Here is a 20736-nt window from a genome sequence, read left to right as displayed (position 1 = left end):
GGCATCAAATAACATATTATGGCTGGGCAGGTATAACAGAGAAATCCCATGTTTTCCAGCAAAGTGTTATCCCATGCAGTGTAGTTAACCCTTCTCTGCTTAAAAGCTTTCATGTCTTCAGACTCCTCCATGTTTTTTGGCAATAGGCTGTATAAGTTTATTAAGTGCGACATTAGGAGGCTTCTGCTCTGATTTCACTTTGCTACTAAAGTGTTGACTGATTTCATTTTGTTCATCTTCTTCATATATAAAATGGTATATACTTGGATTTTACAGATTTTCTATTTGATTTCCTTGTAGTAAATAAGAGTAAAGATTTGTATTTATAAGCGTGTGTGTATATCCATATGTAAAAGAGGATTTCTATTAGCGTTTCAGTTCATATATGCAGGACTTTATCATACACACACACACACACACACACACATACATGAGAGGGTACCCCAAAGCAATGGAATGTTTTTCAAAACTATGTATTAAAATTTGTTTTTCTAAAACAACCTTATCACCTTCCAGTTATTCTCCATTACACTGAATACAGTTTCAAATCTGCTATTCTATTCTTGGAAACATTGTTTCAAACTCCTCTGTTTGGATGGCTGACAGCACCTCCTTTTTTCTTTTCTTTACCTCATCTACATCATCAAATTACTGTCCTTTCATGTCCCTCTTAATTTGTGGAAACTAAAAGAAGTTGCACAGAGTGAGACCAGGTGAGTAAGGTGTGTAGGGCAAGAGAGGTGTGCTGTTTGTTTGTTGTTGTTTTGTTTGTTTTGCCAAAAAGGGGCACACTGAGGTGACTAAGTGAGCAGGTCCATAGTTGTGTTAGCAAAATCAGTCCCCCTTCTGCCACAAATCAGGCCTTTTTTTGTCACACACTCCTCTACTATTTTTTCTGAACCTCTAAATAGAAAGCTTGATGCATAGTCTAACCTGGTGGAATGAACTCCAAATGCACTGCGAGTCGACATCTTTGTCTATTTGGGAAGTTGACAGACGTCCAGAGCAAGGTGTGTCACTGATTGACATTTCACTTTTTTTGAAATGAGAAAACCACTCGTACTCTTGAGTTTTCCCCTTAGCATTGTCTGCAGCATTTTTCCCAAGCAGGAAACAAAATTTCACAGCCACACGCTGTTCTCTGAAATTGGCCATCACAAAAAATGAGGTTCCAGCTAAACTGTGTTTGTGAAAAAAAATCACTGTGAAAGAGAGAATGTTTCCAGGTGACACTACTGGGTGCACTAACTCAGAGCCAGGTATTTTATACTCGCCTCTCAGGAAACATGCGTACTGAGAAAGCTCCACTCCCAGTACAATTCTGGTTTTTTGGGGGGGAGGTACCCAATATATATATATATATGATATACACATATATGCAATTAGTGAACAGGTAAAGAGAAATTTTCAAAGTTATACATATGTCTCAGTCTTACTAGGTTTTCTTTAAAAGGATTCATTCTAAGGATTGATAGGATTTTTTGTTTTTTGATGCCTGATACCCTCATCCCTTTGACACCTCGTGTTTACACAGGCTGGTGTGCTTCTTCCACGTGGACTTTGTTGCTTCTGAGCTAGATGTCTGCTTGTTTATCTCCAAGTTTTAAGAATCCCAGAAGCTATATCTTTTGATAGCGGGGCACCATTAGCTGTCTTCATCACATTTACTTATGCACCCTTTTGTCTTCAATGATCGTGTCGGGAAGGTGTGCATCACGAGATAGGAAATGGCTCGATTTTAAACTCATCTTTCCTCTAAGCTTATTTTTCATACACTCTTGAAATCACTTTTATTTGTGCAGATATTTTTCACACAAATCAATTTTTCTTGAAAAGCCTTTATCTATTTTCCATTCGTTCAGAAGGTTTGTAGAGTTTTGTATACTAGGAAAAAAATTCTTGCAAATATTTCTTATGGCTCACTAGCTAGAAGTAGTGTAAGACTTAGAATACTGGTTGAGGCCTTGGAAGTTTTGTAATCTAACCTAACTTCCCACCATCTTATTGCTTACCAGGTTTGCTTGCTACAAGAGCGTCCACCCCTAGCATTTAAGAAAATTCTACATGTATTCTTGTATATTTCTGATTTATTTAAATATATTTAAGTGATTTAATACATTCATAATAAATAATTGAATTGAATTCACCTAACAGAGTATCATAGATGATATTTAAAGGTACTAGTTAACCCAAAGGATGACAAATGTGGAGTGTACCAGTATCTACTCCCTCTCCTGGCCAGCTCAGCCCCACTCAGGGAGCATTTAAGCAGACTTTGTACCTGTTAGTGAACACTGGAGCTGTCACCAGAGACTTGAGCCTATGTGGCCAAGTGTATAAAAGCCACCTCCATGCATAAAGCAGCGGAATGTTTAACGGTAAGGAAGTGTAAAAAGGGAAAGGTTCAGAAAATAAACTTGGTTAAAAAAAAAAAACGTCAAGGGAAGAGACTAGCAAGAAATGCATGTGTGAGAGTACTTTTCTGTTGAAAGTGGAGAACCTTCTTCTAGTTATGTATAGGAACAGGTAGGCGGTCAGTGATTTAGCAAAGCAATGACCTCAGTTAGGATCCAGATGGCCAGATTTGATCTCAGCTTTTTCTTCTTACTATGTGCCCTTGGACAAACTAATTCTAGGGATTTTACCATCTCCGCTTAAAATGAGTATACTTATAACTCACTTCACAGGATTGTGGAAACCCGACACTGAAGAAAGAATAGCCCTTTTCCCATCCCTCTAACAATATTAATCTTCATTCCCAAAAGGCCGTTTATAGAGGTTTTAGAGCTGGGGCTTTGTAGGAGCAGATTGTCTTAAGATTTGAGGAAGGAATGTGTGTTATAGTCTCCGAGCACAGATATATTACTGCTAAATTCTCTGAAGGCTCTCCTGGCTTCTGAGTAACAGTGTTGGGAGAGTAGGAACCGCATTTCCTTCTTCTAGTAGTACAAGACCATTCCATGAGGAGGCACTGGATAGTCTGATCTTCAACAAAGAGAAAGTAAATACTTTCTCTACTGCTCTCAGGGAAACTCCCTGTTTGGGACTTTATCTTCCTATCTGGACTATAGACAAACTGGCTGAAATGTTATTACTCTGAGAACTTGCTGTGGAATGCAGGGTATGTGACAAGCACTGTATAAAAACCTGCCTGGAATAGGGCTCTGGACCTTGAAGTCCCTTCTTCCCATGCCCCCTACACCTCAATTCTCTCTTATCTTTTATCCCTACTCCTTCTTTTTCAATTGTGACAGTGCCCCTGGGGACCCTTTCTCACAGGATGTTAGCACCTGACTATTGTTGGTGTCATCTATTTGATTTCCACTCACAGCAACCCTATGGGACAAGAGAACTGGCCCCTCAGAGTCTCTTGGCTGTAATCTTTAAAGGAGCAGATTTCCAAGTGTTTCTCCTGGTGTAGTTCTGGGTGTGTTAGAACTACTAACCATTAGGTAAGCAGCCGAGGACTTAACCATTGCACTACGGGGGATCCTTGGGATCAGACCACTTGGCATCAAATGCCAGCTTGCTTTACGAGCTGTGTGATCTTAGGCAAAAGTTCCTTGATCTCTGTGCCTCAGGGTTTTTAAAAAAAATATTGATTTAAATCATTTTATTGGGGACTCTTACAGCTCTTATCTCAACTGATACGTCCATCCATTGTGTTGAGCCCATTTGTACAGGTTGCCATCATCATTTTCAAAACAATTTCTTTCTACTTGAGCCCTTGGTATCAGCCCATTCTCTCCCTCCCCCACAGTCCTTCCCCCATGAACCCTTGATAATGTATAATTTGTTTTCATGTCTTACACTGGCCGCTGTCTCCCTTCACCCACTTTTCTGTTGTCTGTCCCTGTGAGGGGATTATATGTGGATCACTGTGATCGGTTGCCCCCTTCCATACTACTTTAAGTTTACAGCCCCTGCTCCCTGTAGGGTCGTCTGAGTAGGAATCTGCTCCTGGCAGTGGGTGAGTTTCTGCGTAATGATTATGGAGACTAAAGTAGTTCCTATCTGCTACTTAGGACAGAACTTGACACATATACATGCTTTTAAAGTGTTTGCTGAAAACCTGCAGTGGTTTCCTATTGTTTTATAAAACATTTTATTTGGCCAGTGGCTTGGTGGTTATGCGTTCGTTGGGCAGCAATCGGTCCAAAAGATTAGCAGTTCGAAATCACTAGCCTCCTTGGTGAAAGTTGTGGCTTTCTACTCCCGTTAATGGTTTCAGAAACTCTCTAGTGACAGCTCTACCCTGTCCGATAGGGTTCGTATGAGTTGGATGGATGGCAGTGAGAATTATGTGCATACGACTAGACAGAAAGGCTGGCTGTTGGCCTTGCTAGCTGTGAAAGAACCCTGGTAATTTCGTTTCAAGCACTCTTGAACCCATGGTGGTGATGGTACTTGGGTTAAGGTGTAGTCGGCAAGTCCAAAACCTTTGGAGTCAGGGTGCCTTCTTTAGGTCTTTGCCATTGATTGACTTGGGGCAAGGTACCGTCTCTGCCGTGGGAAATGGGGCTCATGCTTGTTTCTCCAATGGTGTGTGGATGAAAGGAGGCCTTGTGCCTGCAGCCTGCACCCAGCACAGAGTTATGGGGATGACTGTGGCCATCGCAGCCAATATATCGAACATGGCCCTGGGGTGGGGGTGGTGGTGAAGGCAAGGAAATCAGAGGCTTCTGAAAGTGGGTTCTTTTTACCTGTCTGAACCCGGTGTGGGTAAAAGAGAAAGAACAATCTCTTCCACGGGCAGTGAAGTAACTACAGGTTTCCCCCTTGGTCGTTGCTTTCCACACTCCATGCCCCTCAAATGCAGGCAAGGGCACTCACCATACCTGTCAATTTCCTAATATCCTCAAGTATCTAGGTTTGGTGGTAAGCCAAGGATGGGTGGGGAGAAGCATTAAAACCTGGCAACCGGCTCCGGCATCTCCGGCCGGCCGCCGCGGGCTACAGTCAGCCGTCTGCGGTTAATGCCCACGGATTATCTCCTTTCCCGCAGTCTCCCGTGCAGCAGCTCACTGCCAACGCTGCCCGGTCCCCGGCAGGGGACATCGGTCAACACTGACGTTTAAAGGAAATAAACACTGCTTAAAAAACACGACACCCCTCTGCTCTCGCAGCACCCAGAAGCAATGAGGAACACAGCAGTCCGGCGGGGCGCGCCTGTCGGGCCTCTGCTCCAGCATCCTCGCTGGCGGCCACACCGGTCCCGACCCCGGTGTCGCAATCACCATTTGCAGGCGCCACTCGAAGCCGCCACTTCCACTCTCTCACACGCTCATTTAAACCAGGCTTCGGAGGAGGCTCCGTGGCCGCGGGAGGGCTGGGTGCGCAGGGGACCCCACAGTTCGGGGCCGCGGGGAAAGCCACGGAACAAGTGCGGGCCGCCGGGGGCTCGGAGGCGGCGAGCCCCGAGGGGCGCGGGACTCGGCGGCGCAGACAAAGAAGCCGGCGCCGGTGCCGGCTTCACCGCCCCCTTTCCCCCTCCCCACGTTCGTCCAGGACCCAGCGGGGCCCAAAGGGGATGGCCTGCGCGCTCTCCACCTCCTGACCGCGCGCGGCGGAGCAGCCCGGTCCCCGGGGCTCTGGGAGCGCGGCGCCCCGCCGGTGCGCCCTGGGCGCGAGCGCAGGGGAGGCGTGCGCCCCGGGCGCGCGAGGTGCTGGCCAGCCAGCGCGGAGGGCGGGGGCGGCGGGCGCGCGCGGGGCGGCGCGCGGGCGGGGGAGCGGCGGGGCACGTGTGGCGGCGGCGGGTGGGACTCGGCGCCCGGGGCTTTAAGAAGGTGCGCAGGGGGGCGGGCGCTTTCCCCGGCTGGCCGGAGGGGCGTCGCGCAGAGGCTGCGCACGGCGGCGGCGGACGGCTGTGGCGCTCTGCGCGCGGGCAGCAGCAGTCCGCACTCTCGGGGCTCAAAGTAACTTTGGGAGCCCGGAGGGCCCGCGAACTCCGGAGAGCGCTCGGCCCGCGGGCCCGGCCCCTTCCTCCCGGCTCCGTCCCCGCGGCTCCTGGCGGCTCCCAAAGTGAATGAGCGCGGGGCGCGCGGCGGCGGCATGGAGCGGAGTTGCTGGGCCGCGCGGACTGTCTTGCTGGCGCTGTGGCTGGGGACGGCCCTGAGGGCGCGAGCGGCGGTGGGCTACTACCCGCGCTTCTCGCCCTTCTTCTTCCTGTGCACCCACCACGGGGAGCTGGAAGGGGACGGGGAGCAGGGCGAAGTGCTCATTTCCCTGCACATCGCCGGCCACCCCACCTACTACGTTCCGGGACAAGAATACCACGGTAGGTGCCCGAGCGGCTGCCGCTGCCCGGCTGGCGACCATTTCAGCCGTGACAGCCCTCATGCCCACCCTGGTTCTGTGGAGGGAGCGGGAACAAAGTTAAGGGAGGGTCAAGTCGCGAGCCGGGCTGGAGCACCGCCACCCCACGCCCCACGGAGCACATCTGTGAATGCGCTGATTCCCAGGCGAACGGGCCGGCCGGTTCCTAGGGGCGCGTGGCTTTCTCCCGCACGCTTCCTCCTCCCCTTCTGGCGGGTTGGATGCGCCTGTGCGCCCCGTTTCCCTAACCCCGAGACTTGCATGGCACACCTTTGTCCGGCTCCCGGTTCCTGGGTGGTTCCGGACCAGCGCAGGGCTTTGCAGACGGGCTGGTGACAGATTAACTGCCGGTCCCCGGCTGCACGCACCTCCCGCTGCCGCAAAGTTCCCGCTGCTCAGCAGCCAGGGGTCCCTCTCCTCTCATTTCTCGCCCAACAGCCCTCCTGAAACGGAGCGCTGGCGGTGGACCGTGCTGTTTAAAATGTCAGCTGTGGATGCTTTTTTTCCGGCGTCCTCTCGTACTTTTAAAACGTTGCCCGTGTTGAGAATGATCACTAGGATATTTGTTAATAATGACTCTTAGCTGCCCAGCTCTGTTCCCAGGTAGCGGGTGGAAGCCACGTTTACAATCAAGAGCCATCATGCAGCCTTTCATCAAAATTACATATTATTGGAGAAGTAAAATTCAGCTCCAAGAAACCCAGCTTAATGTGCTGCATACATTTTTAATGTTTCCAGCCAATAAACGGAATATGTGGGGGGAATATTGCACATTTGTGTTGAGATGCCTCAATATCTCACTTCGTGACCGACACTATTTAAGTCGAATTTCAATATAAAATCCTCTGCCCAGGCACATTGAAACTATTGTCCAGGCCTGTTTTGAAACCGCAGTCCGTGCTGTGTGTCGATCATGGAGAGTTAAAAACTCTCGTGCCATCAATGACGCGGCAGGAGGTAAATCCAAAGGCCGTGCCACTTCCCTTACACACAGACATGACCATCAAGAATTCTTAAGTTTTCTATTAAAAAAAAAAAGACCATCTCTTCTCTGAAAAGATTCCTTAAATATTGGCTTCCTGGAGTTTTACAATAGTGGCTTTACAACTTTCTCGTGGCATGGGGGCAGCCTTGTCTGTAAAACAGGAGTCCAATTTAGTGGAATTTCATTCTTTGGAAAATTAATTTTCTATACATAGCCCATATATAATACAGTGCTTATTACACTCTCTTCCCAAGAATATGCTACACTTTTCTAAGGGAATGAGACTAACTGGAGGGACCAAGTCAGTTTGATAGCAACCCAGACTTAACCGGAGACTGATGTATTGAGCCTTGTCACTACGTGTGACCCATCAAAGAGGTGCTTGCCCGTTACTAACTTGTAGTGAGAGGAGTCCGCTGAGGGGTCTGTGAGTGAATGATGCTGGGCTGAAAGGTATGACTGTCATGTGATGAAACCATATGAAGAAACAAAGACACATACACACACGGCTTTCTGATCCTTCCTAAGGTGCAGGTATAGACAATTTTAAAGCCCTCCAGCGTGTCCTAGCACGATTTTTGTTATGAAGCTAGAAAATCTAAGTTAGCATAAGACACACCATAAGCCAAACCTTTAAACCCAGAGAGGAACGGAAGATACAGAGTAAGAATAAGTGTGATATTGCGTGTTCAGGGGGAAAGTCTCCATTTCTACCATTGTTTCCTATCCTAGTAACGTCTGAATTACAAAACGTCAAATTCATACACATTTGGGAAGACTTTCAGTTACCCTTACCTCTTTTATCAGAAGTATTTAGATTTTGGATCTGGCTATCACTGTAGGCCTCTGTAAGAGTTTTCCTGGACATGTTCTACAGGTAGAAAAAAAAAGGTTTATACATGAAATGATGTTCATGTGTTTCTCTTCCTTTTAGGCTTTGAAAATACATTTTAAAAATTGTACAGTATTTGTAAGAAACTATTTTCTGATAGGATAATTTAGCCAAATATGCCTTTGTGTTTGTTTCCCTGTGATACGTGATCAAAATGGAGGGTCATTCGGCCAAAAATATCCACTTTAAGCTAAGCCATTTGCAGTGTTTTATTTTGAGATTATATCTTCTAATCCCCCCCCAAGGCTGTAGTTTTGTCAGGAAAAAAATCAATTTTATCTATGATTTACTTTGAACTTAACGTTCGGAGGAATGGTGTTTGGGTGCAGAGCTGGGCGGTTTAGGAAGGGCGCGTGTGCCAGGCCCCAGACACACACAGTCCCTGGACATCAGGCTGTGCCATGCCCGCTCAGAGCGGGGCTTTCAGAACGAAGACACAAATAACTGGTTAGAATAAAACTGGTTCAAAAGTATGGGTGCTGTCCTATTCATGGATTTCTACTGAAAGTATTCTTGACAAAAGAGAAATGTATATAATACTAAAGAATTCGCTTGTCTGGCAGTATTGTCACACATCTCCAAAGTTAGGAAGTATCACTATCGACCTATTTGCAACATTAAAGAGCTTTCGTGGCCCAGGGAGTTAAAGCATCGAGCTGTCAAGTAAAAGGTCAGCAGTTCAAACCCACCAGCTGCTCCAGGGGAGACAAAGTGTGTCAGTCTGCTTTGTAAAAGATTCACAGCCTTGGGAATCCTGTTGAGCAGTTTTGTCTTGTCTAGTGGGGTTACTGTGAATCACAGATGCTTCATGGTAACGGGTTTAGGTTATTTGCAGTACAGGTGAATCTACACACTGTATGGTCCCGCATGAACTGTGGTGTCTGCCCATGAGCATCTCGCCATGTCCAAGCTCTGTAAGAGGTTTCATATATGCCGTGTTGAATTAGAAAGGGCTTTAAAAGAATCAAAACAACTCACTGCCATTGCCAATTCCAACTCCTAGTGACCTAGAGGACAGAGTAGAACTGTCCCTTTGGGCTCCCATTGCTGTCACTGTTTACAGAAGAGCTCCTCAGTCGTGTTGAGGAGTGACCTGTAGTTTTGAACTGCTGACTTCAGGTGGTAGCCCAATGAGTAGCCCCCTAGGACATAAAAGCTCCTAGGAAAGTTTTAAGACCTGAGAAAATTTTTTTTCCCAAGGTTTTTCTTTTCTTTCTTTTTTTTTGAAGAAATCCCAAGATACGTTTTATTTTTCCAACATAGTTTCCATACCCCAAACCTGGAATTTCTTTTTTTTTTTTTTGTAGATAGTTTCTAATGGTGGGAAATTAAGCAGGAAATGGGGACTTTCATGGCTAAGCAAAGAGCCATTTCTCTTTCCCAGCTAAACCCAGTGGTGCAGATCTCCTCTTAGTGACCTGGGCAGTGTTGTGTAACTCAGGGACTTTCATGTGTACCCTCCCCTCCCATGGAGATCCCTCTTTCTCACCCCCAGCCCTTGGGTATTAGCCTAGTGCCCCCTTGCTATTAATACTGTATGTGATTTGTCAGTATTAAAATGTCATAGAGGAGTATTAACATTTGAAGTCTTAATTATAACTGTGGGAAGATGTCCTCATTTTTTGTTGTTGAAAAGAATTTCATGAATCACTGAGCAGCCAGAAAATACATATTGGGATAGAAACCATTTTAGATATGGCTGAAATCATGTCAGTTAAGGACTGGCCCCTACTAAGTCACACACCATCCAAAATGAGAATCCGAAAGAGGAGCCTGGGCATTGGTAAAGAGTTACATAGGAAAGCCAATCATAGGTCAAGAATTGGGCCCAAAGCCCTCCAGCTTTATAGCCTGAGTTTATCTAGGTGTCTAAACAGACTTGCAATGGCATAGAGTATGTGAGATGTTCTCTATAGTCAGAAATATGCTCTAAAATAGAGACGGAAGGGGAAAAACAGCTGTAAGCAGAACTCACAGGTGACATGGCCTGATGCTTTAAAAAGGGAATCTTATTTTTACTTTTGTGTAAATCCAGCACCACTATTGATTGTTCTTTCGTGTTTCATTTCCATTCTCTTGTTTATTTAATCATGTTGTAGCATGGGCAGTCAAATTGATTTCCTACGGGTAAGACTGAACATTAACCTAAAGACTGGTTTAATCAGGATGAAGCAATTATGGTGCTTCATTGTAACAATTGCCACTGTTACTGTTCTTCCTGGGTGTGCTCTGGAATCAACTGGTTTGAATGTTGGAAACACATTAGATTCGATTTCTTTTAAAGAAATGATTTTATTTGAAATAATTTGTCATTGCTGAAGGTGCTGAGTTGTTGATCAGGTGTGTGACTATCCTTCTTATGTCTCACATTTTGGAATCGGCATATTCTGAACTCAGAATAATTTGTCAAATGCAATGTATAAGCGAATGGCTGCTGTGTTCTGCTTGTATATGACTATAAAAATTGGGTATTTTTAAAGTGCTTTGTTCTACTTGTCACATATATCATTTTCCCCTCTACAATTTACTTCAAACATATTTTACTGATGTAGTTCAAATTATCTCATATCCCATATAAATCTTACTTCATGTAATTTATATACCCTTCTGAGTTTCAAATTCCCACCATAAATGAAAAACGCAGGTCCTTAATATCATAATTAAAAACATCTTATTTAGACACAAGTTCTTACTTTACTAGTAGCACACTACATTATTAGAAATTTATTTACCTGTAATTTTATAAATCTTTATTTTAGACTATTTTTATATTTTCATTAAAATGGTAAAGAATAATATACCAAACGCTTATCAATGTAATCATGTAAGCATTTTTAATAGACTTATTTTATCTTAGTAAGATTTTCTTCTCAGTTTTAAAAAGTGAAGGGTAAACATTTTAGTAAGAATTTAAGGTCAATATAGTTGACTTCTAATTTGTTATCTTTATTTATTCCTTTCTGGAATTAGTCAACTTTATAAAATGAACTGGAAATACAATAACATCAATTATTTACCATGCATTGCATATTATGCAAAATATTTCTTTGGATTTTTTTCAAATGGTATTTGGAAACCTATTATGTCTTTAATCTTCAAAATAGTTGCTGATGTCCAGCTATCAAAAGATATAGCATCTGGGGTCTTAAAGGCTTGAAGGTAAACAAGCGGTCATCTAGCTCAGACGCAACAAAGCCCACATGGAAGAAGCACATCAGCCTGTGCAATCACAAGGTGTTCATGGGATGAGGTATCAAGCATCATCAGAACAAAAAAATCTTATAGTGAACAGGGGGTGGGAAGTGCGGAGTAGAGACCCAAAGCCCATTTGTAGGCCACTGGACATCCCCTTACAGAAGGGTATTGGGAAGGAGACTAGCCAGTCAGGGTGCGATGTAGCAATGATGAAACATAGAACTTTCCTCTATGTTCTTAAATACTTCCCCCCCACCCCCCCACACACTATCATGATCCCAATTCTACCTTACAAATCTGGCTAGACCAGAGGATGTACACTGGCACAGATAGGAACTGGAAACACAGGGAATACAGGGCGGATGATCCCTTCAGGATCGGTGGTGAGAGTGGCAATACCGGGAGGGTAAAGGGAGGGTGGGGTGGAAAGGGAAAACCGATTACAAGGATCTACATATAACCTCCTCCCTGGGGGATGGACAACAGAAAAGTGGGTGAAGGGAGACGTCAGGCAGTGCAAGATATGACAAAATAATAATTTATAAATTATCAAGGGTTCATGAGGGAGGGGAGAGCAGGGAGGGAAGGGGAAAATTAGGAGGAGATGCCAGGGGCTTGGGTGGAGAGCAAATGTTTTGAGAATCATGAGGGCAATGCATGTACAAATGTGCTTTATACAATTGATGTATGTATGAATTGTGATAAGAGTTGTATGAGCTCCTACTAAAAATGATTTAAAAAATAGTTGCTGATGTACTGGTCCATTCATTTAAAATAGCTTTCCTATGTGAAATGCATAAACAAATTACATGATCAGTATTTTTTTAAACAATTGGGTTTCTAAAGACTTGTAGATAGTCTCAGACAAAAACATAAAGTTCTTTATGTCGTAGAACTAGAAAAGAGAGCCCTGCACTCAGGGAAAGAAGGAAGGGAGAGCATGGAGGTTCACATGGGCAGTTTCACTACTAGTGAGGGCAAGCAATTTGTGTCTGTCTACCTGAATAATGATGTAATGCGCAGGTAAAAAGTGAAATCTAGTTATTGAAGTGTTTGGGTGTCAAGAAACTTCGGTGATTAATTCACTCCCCCTGCCTCCCCGACTGATTTTCGAATCATTTATAGAATAACCAAAGTATGTCACCAACTTCAAGCCGAGACTATTTAAAAACACATTTTCAGAAACTGGAAGTGACTTTTCCTTTCTGGAGATCCCATTATGACCATCCAAACACAGGAGGGTGCTCAGGAGATGGCCCTGCCATGGGATCAGAGAGCGAGTTTCACCTTGGTCTCCCACCGGACCCATCTCAGTGAAGGCAGAGCTTCTAGGGCTGCGCTCAGTTGTTCGGCCAGTTATCTCTAAAAGATGTTTCTCTAAAACCATACATAATTTTGCTCCTCCTTTATTCAGTTCTTTGTAGCACTCAGGTAGAGAAGCTCTGGCGGCCTGGTGGGTTAAACAGTGAGCTGCTGACCATCAGATCAGTGGTTCGAGCTCACAAGGTTCTCCGTGGGGCAGGCTGATTCGCTCACTGTGAGGTGGAATTGACTGGGTAGCAGCAAGTTCGAGTTTGAGGTGAGGAGTACCCAGTGACAGGAGGTGATGGTGGATGTGTGGTACACAGCGGCCCAAATTGGCACAAAAGAACAAAACACTTTGTTACCAAGTGCACGCCGACCCACAGCCACCCGTGGGACAGGGTTCAACTGCCCCCGTGAGTTTCCAAGACTGTAACCTTTTTCCTCTCTCCAAGATTCAGTTGTATTTATTAACTTACTTTTTTGGGGGTAAATTTTAAATTATTTTATTGGGGACTCTTAGAACTCTTATCACAATCAATACATACATCCATTGTGTCATTTGCACATTTGTACATTTGTTGCCCTCATCATTCTCAAATCATTTGCTTTCTACTTGAGCCCTTGGTATCAGCTCATTTGTTTTCCCTCCCTCCCCGCTCCTCCTCCCTCATGAACCCTTGATAATTTAGAAATTATTATTATTTTTCATATCTTACACTATCTGATGTCTCCCTTCACCCGCTTTTCTGTTGTCCATCTACCAGGGAAGAGGGTATATGTGGATCCTTGTAATTGGTTCCCCTTTCTACCCTACCTTCCCTCCACCCTCCAGTATCGCCACTCACACCACTGGTCCTAAAGGGATCATCTTTCCTGGATTCCATGTGTTACCAGTTCCTATCTGTACCAGTGTACAACCTCTGGTTTAGCCATATTTGTAAGGTAGAATTGGATCATTATACTGCGGGGTGTGTGAAAGGGGGGAGGAAGCATTTAAGAACTAGAGGGAAGTTGTGTGTTTCATCATTGCTACCCTGCACCCTGACTGACTTGACTCTTACCCATGACCCCCCTGCAAAGGGATGCCAGATGCCTACATATGAGCCTTGAGTCCCCAGTCTGCGCTCCCCCTCATTTACAATATGATTTTTTGTTCTTTGATGTCTGATACCTGATCCCTTCAACACCTCATGATCACACAGGCTGGTATGCTTCTTCCATGTGGGCTTTGTTGCTTCACAGCTAGATGGCTGCTTCTTTACGTTCAAGTCTTTAAGACCCTAGATGCTATATCTTTTGATAGCCGGGCACCATCAGCTTTCTTCACCACACTTGCTTATGCATACATTTGTCTTCAGCAATCGTGTTGGGAAGGTGAGCATCATGGAATGCCAGTTTAATAGAACAAAGTGTCCTTGTATTGAAGGGAGTACTTGAGTAGGGGCCCAATGTCCATCCGCTACTTAATACTAAACCTATAAATATATGCACATAGATCTATTTCCCCATCATTATATATAAATATATTTACCCTTTAATCTATAAATTATATTTATTATATAAATTATATTATATTATATTTAATCTATACATGCCCTTTGCCTACTAGTTTTTATCTCTATTTCCTTTTATTTTCCTTTTGTCCCACTATCATGCTCAGTCCTCATTTGGGTTTCAGTAATTCCTCTCAGTTACATTGCCCTTGATCAATTCATACCAGGCCTCTTACACCCTCCTTGCCACTGATTTTGAATCACTTGTTCCCTTGTCCCTTGGTTACTTAATATCACTTCCTTTCCCCTTCTAACCCCCTCTGCCGTGTCCCTCTGGAACTATTGGTCCATTGTTTTCTACTCCAGATTGTTTATCCAGCCAATCTTATCTAGATAGACCTGCAGAAATAATAATTTGCTCATAAAAACAAGACAGTGCAAAACAAAGCAACTGAGGAGAACAAGACAACAGCAACAACAACAAAAAAAACCCAAACAAGAACAAAACACCAAAAAAGAAAAGTATATAAATAGTTCAAGGTCTGTTTGTTGACTTGTAGGAGTGTTTTCCGGTCCAGTCTGATGGGGTGCCATGCCCTGGCCCCAAAGTCTATTTTTGGCATTCCCTCAGGACTTCCTTGCTCTGCTCCCCTTGTTCTGTTGTACGCCCTTAGTGTTTGCCTCCATGTGGTGGGCACAAACCCCACACTCTGATCTCCAGTGTTGTCCTATGTAGGGCTATGGGTCAGTGAGGGTGTCCCTGAGACTATTGTCCTCAGGGCTTGGTGGGCCAGGATGTGCTCCACTCCCTTCATCCTCCTTCATTTGCTTCCGCTTCCGTGTGGGCATGGTAGGTCGGTTCCTTTCCACCACTAGAAGGTCTGGTGTCATTCTCTGTGGCACACACTTCCAGGGTGGGGGGCAAGACTGTAACTCTTTACGGAAGTAGAAAGTCCTATTTTTCTCACACGGAGCAGCTGGTGGTTTTGAACTGCTGGCCTTGCAGTTAGCAGCCCTGATGTGTAAACATGACGCCACCAAGGACTAGTTAGCCACCTGTTGAATGGACAGAGATATAGTCCTAGGTATTCTGAGATTCAGAAGTAAACACTTAAAACCCAGGTTGCTTTACTCTTCAATACTGAATCCAACATTCAATTTGCCTTAGAAAAATCAAATTTTATTTTGAAAATAAAATGCACTACATTTTATTGATTGAAGAACTCCTTTAAACTGTAGGAGAACTTAAAAATGCGTTACAGCAAGGTTTTTATATTCCTTTTTTAAAAAGTTTCATGTGAGATGCCATTCCATTAAAAAAATTCTAGGCTAGTTATTTTAGTAGAAATATGGTTTCCTCTTCTTCTAATGGAAAGCCTCTCAGAAGGATGGACGTTGGTCCACACACACAAGGTGGCCCTGGCAGGCAAGGCAATGGTTTCCTAGTAAGTGCTCTGGTTACCTCCGAACTGGGGGAGTAAGAATATGTCACCAGTAGTACTACGTTCACCTGCGACCCAGCTCTCTCCTCTGTTCTTGCTGTACTTCTTTCTCCTTCCATTTTTTCTTCTTCTTCCCAAATGTTTTCTTTGTCTTTCGTCATTTGCTCTTTCCTTGCTTTCTCTCCATATCTGTCTCTTGCACTTTGTATCTTTGTTTCTTTTCTTTTTCTGATTTTTTTCTCTTCCCTTTTGGTTTCCTCTTCCTCCCACCTCTGCTCCTTTTTTCTCCTCTGACTAATCCACTGCCTTTGCGTGGACTCCCATTCAAAGCAGCCTTCTAGCAGAGGGCGGAACCTCCCCACAGTGCTGTGTCTGAGGGCTTTACGGAAGCAGACTGCCGCAGCTTCCTCCCGGAGAATGTCTGGTGGGTTCGGACTGTCGATCTTTGGCGAGCAGTTGAGTCCTTCACCAGGGCGTGATCAGCCCTTCTCTGACCATGACACGAAACATATAGGCACAGTTCAGTGATGGGGCGGGAGAGCAGGCTTTTATCTGGCTTTGAAAAAACCCTGGTTTTGAGGGTGGCATGGAAAGGGGGACCGATTACAGGGATCTACATATAACCTCCTCCCTGGAGGATGGGCAACAGAAAAGCAGGTGAAGGGAGATGTCAGACAGTGTACGATATGACAAAATGATTTATAAATTATCAAGGGTTCATGAGGGAGGGGGGAGTAATGAGGATAATGAGTGTGCAAATGTGTTTTATACAATTGATACATGTATGTATGGGTTGTGATAAGAGTTGTATGAGCCCCCAATAAAATGATTAAAAAAATAAAAAACCCTTTTTCTTAAAATGAGATTGCCCCCTAAAAAATAATCTATAGGTTACTTATTCCTAGTAGAAAAGTGGCCCCACCGTCATGGTATAATCTGTCAGGAGAATTTTCATGCCTGCTGCTGCTCACTTCTGAGTTTGCCATTTTCCCTCACTCCGGTCAAAGCGCAACATTTAAAGTTCCTGCAAATTAGAAAACTGTGCACTGTGTTAATTGAATCCCAAAGGCAACTCAATTTGGGGCTGTCGGAATGCTGAGTGTTCGGGGAATCCTCCCGAAACGTGTGGAAGGCCTCTCTCCATCAGCACCTCCACGAGCCACCTCAGGTCGTCTCACTCGTGCTGGTCTCATAGCCAAAGGCCATTGTTGTGCTTGCAGAGCAGCCCCGAGTGACGCCATCTTTGGTAGCTAGAACCTAACCAACTCCCACACCAAGCTCCCTGCCATCGAGTCGAGCCCACTCCCAGTCACCCTGCAGAACCGAGTAGAGCTGCGCCTGTGGCTTTATGGGAGTAGAAAGCCCCACCTTTCTCCCGTGGAGTGACTGGTGGTTTCAGACTGCTGACTTGCAGTTGGCTGCCCGATGCATAACCCCTACAGCGGACTGACGGCTTCAAGAAGATTGTTCAAGGGATATATGTTGCTCAGGTGTACACCCTGTCGTGTTTCTGGAAGAGGATCTATTTTATTACACTGTACCAAGTGAGTCCTACTGTCTATTCCAGCTCAAGAATGGAATTACCTCATAGCTGAGAGTTCAGACTTAGATCACTAAACAAAGAAGGCTACAGAGGCTTTGGGATGCCGCAGAAACAATGTAAGCTCTGGCCGTGGACAGACTCCTGTGTACAGTCTCACTCTTCATTGTACCCATCTTTTCAAACCCCAGTTTCCTCTTTTCTTCCTTTAAATCATTTTATTGGGGGTTTGTACAACTCTTATCAGAATCCATCCATCCATCTATCCATCCATTCATTGTGTCAAGCACATTTGTACATTTGTTGCCATCATCATTTTCCAAACATTTTCTTTCGACTTGAGACCTTGGTATTAGCTTCTTGTTTTTTACCCTCCCTCTCCCACCTTCCCTCCCTCACGGACCCTTGATAATTTATAAATTATTATTAGTTTTTCATGTTTTACACTGACTGATGCCTCCCTTCACCCACTTTCCTTTTGTCCATTCCCCTGGGAGGGGGTTATATGTAGATTATTGTCATCAGTTCTCCCTACCTTCGCCACCTTCACCTTACCCTCCTGGTATAGCTACTCTCAATATTGGTCCTGAGGGGTTTATCTGTCCTGGATTCTCTGTGTTTCCAGCTCTTATCTGTACCTGTGTACATGTTGTGGTCTAGCTGGATTCGTAAGGTAGAACTGGGGTCATGATAGTGGGGGGGAGGATGCATTAAAGAACTAGAGCAGCAGTTCTCAACCTGTGGGTTGTGACCTCTTTTGGGGTCGAATGACCCTTTTACCGGGGTCGCCCAATTCATAACAGTGGCAAAATTACAGTTATGAAGTAGCAACAGAAATAATTTTATGGTTGGTGGGGTTAACACAGCATGAGGCACTGTATTAAAGGGGTTGTGGCATCAGGAAGGGTGAGAACCACTGATCTAGAAGAAAGTTGTATGAGTTTCTTCTTTTCTAACAGAGCAATGATACTAATATTTTAGGATCCTAATTATCCAATAAGGCCTTGTGAATTCAGCTTCTCTTGCCCCCAACTCACTGGCATCGAGGCAATTCTGACTCACAGCAACTCAATAGGACAGAGTAGAACTGCCCTTTGGGTTTTGAAGACTTTAAATCTTTAACAGGAGTAGATAGCCTCTTCTTTATCCAAGGAGCAGCTCATGGGTTTGAACCCCTGACCTTGTACGTAGCTGCTCAATACCTAATCTCTGATACTGCTACAAATCCTATCTTATGCACAAGTACTTATTAAAAAAACTATCATTATCTAGTACCATCTCCCAACTTTAGGTTGGATGCTATTAATTTTATACACAGATGAGAGCTAGCCACCCAGGCCCTTACATTTTGTGCCTTGTTAAGGCTCTTCTGTATTGCATTTCAAGGGAAACCCCAAATTGAATATTTATTGAGGAGGTTCACTATAGTAGAAAAAATAAAATACCAAATGGTCACCAGATATGCACGATCAGAGAGTGCTCCCTAGCCAAACTAAATACATAGCTTCTCTAGAATCACGATAGAGTTCACTAGGCCTCAGGGGCCGGCTGAGGAAACGTTGATCTAAAAGTGGGGAGTGGTAGACTGGAAGGCTAGTTGCTTTACAGTAAACAGTAGACTGATCAGAATTGCTAAGTGTAGTCAAGTGACTCTCGGGAGATTTTTTTGGGGGGCGGGAGCAGGGTTAGATGATCTTCAGGTAGTTTTCAGGCTCTCTGAAGCTTCTCTGTCTAACTCATGCCAGCTCTCTGATGGGTATTTTCTCTAGCAGGACCAAAGGAGGTTTGTCCTGCTTCTGTATTACACAATGACTCATTTTGTGTCCTACGTTGCTTGTTGCCTACTCAGTCAGCCGTAAAGCCCCTGCCATCAAGTTGATTCCGACTGCGTGACCCAGTGGGTTAGAGTAGAACTATTCCACGGGGTTCCGAGACTGTGGAGCTTTATGGGAGCAGACTGACTCATCCTTTGCCCCCTGGAGTGACTAGTAGGTGTGAACCCCATACCTTGTAGTTAGCAACCCAATCCTTATCTCGCTCTGCCACTCCCTTTATGATCAGCTAGCTGATTTGTTCATAGACACTATGCATTCCGTTAAAAATGGCTCTCTTGCAGCAAGGAATGGCCACGCAGTTAGTGAGAAGAACTCTAAGTCTATTGGGTGGGTCATTGGGAAAGTTATTGATAAACTGATAACAACTGGTTTTAAAAAAAGACTACATATGCTTATGGTTTGCTCTGCCCACATATATTCCAGGCAAGAGATGGGACAGCAGTATTGTGACCTTGAAAATGCTGGTTACATGGTAAGGATGGTGGGGCAGGAGTTTCGAAGGAGTTTAGGTATTTAGGTCTTTGAGTAGCTGTGCCAGCTCTAGACCACCCTCTTCTGGATTTAGGAAAATTCCTCCTCATAAGTCACGTTAGAATGCATGCTCTTTTGGTCAGTCACAATTCTTACCAATTCTTAACATTCCCTTTTGGCCAATCACAATTCTCGATGCCTGTATCATGCTCTGAATCCCTTCAAAGACAAGTGTGACAATGAATATTCGAAACACCCATCAAACAGTCCTACACACGCAGGTGATCATGGGCTTCGTGTTATCTTTTCTAGCACTGCTTATGGGAGGTAATCAAAGCCTGACTTCTAGTTTCTGGGATTTCTCATATGCTGACAGGCGATACTAGTTTGTTTTCTTCACTAAACTTTATTTCCCGACAACCCTAGTTCTCTAAAATGCAGTGTCGCCATTTGTGAATCCTGTTGACTTTTAAAATATTAGATGTATTACACGGGTGTGAGTGGGAACTCTGCCCCAACCTTAACCTTGCTTGTTATGCCTGGCTCAGGCATCAAAACCAAATCCAGGATTGCCAGTTCTCTTGCTTGTTTCTCATTGACAGAGGAAACAGACACCAGAGCTACCTTCTGGAGCGTGTACTCTGGTGCTTTCGGCCGCTTTTGAAATGAATGTTGAAACATCCTAGGATCGTCGTTCCAGTTCTTTCACACTTCCTCTCCCTGCAGAAACACTTCCTGCTTTCTCATCCTGCAAACATTGGGACCTCCCCAGTCTTCCTGGTGGAAGAATATAAAGGAAATGAGCTGGTTTAGAACAAGTGGGTTCACATTCCTATCCCAACCACTGGAATGATCCGAAACAAAGTCCACTCAAGGACTCAAAGACTCAAATAAACACAGCAGCAATAACAGTAACAGACTCTTATGTGCCACTAAAAGGCTTTGCATATTCTAAGTCAAGTCACTCTCTGACCGTATTGTTATTCTTAGTACCTATGCAGTAACCCAAGATCACAAGCCTATCATATTGCCGTGGTATCTATCCTCTTAACCACTGTATATTTACAGTATCCATGATGACAGCAGTCAAGACATCAAAAGACATTGGTGTATCTGCTTTAAAAGGACCCCTGGAGAGTGTTGAAGTACAAAGATGTCGCTTTGAAGACTAAGGTGTAACTGATCCAGATCATGCTATTTTTCATTGTCTCACCTCTTTGCATGAAGGCAGCACTGATGCCTTTGAACTCTGCTGCTGGTGAA

At 44.5% G+C, this 20736-nt stretch overlaps 1 protein-coding gene across 1 annotated transcript in view; it reads left to right on the top strand.

Moving 5' to 3' along the window:
• Nucleotides 1-5837: 5837 nt before the first annotated feature.
• RELN (reelin) overlaps nt 5838-20736 on the top strand; it is a 509976-nt gene continuing 495077 nt past the window's right edge. The window contains exon 1 of the mRNA XM_075558514.1: nt 5838-6277. Coding sequence (XP_075414629.1) covers nt 6052-6277 — 226 coding nt within the window. The 5' untranslated portion in view covers nt 5838-6051. The remainder of the gene's footprint in view (nt 6278-20736) is intronic.

The sequence above is a fragment of the Tenrec ecaudatus genome, chromosome 9 (assembly GCF_050624435.1).
Source record: "Tenrec ecaudatus isolate mTenEca1 chromosome 9, mTenEca1.hap1, whole genome shotgun sequence".
NCBI classification, from domain to species: domain Eukaryota; kingdom Metazoa; phylum Chordata; class Mammalia; order Afrosoricida; family Tenrecidae; genus Tenrec; species Tenrec ecaudatus.
Note: the sequence above shows the minus strand (reverse complement) of the source record. Positions and strands in the feature narration are given on the sequence as shown.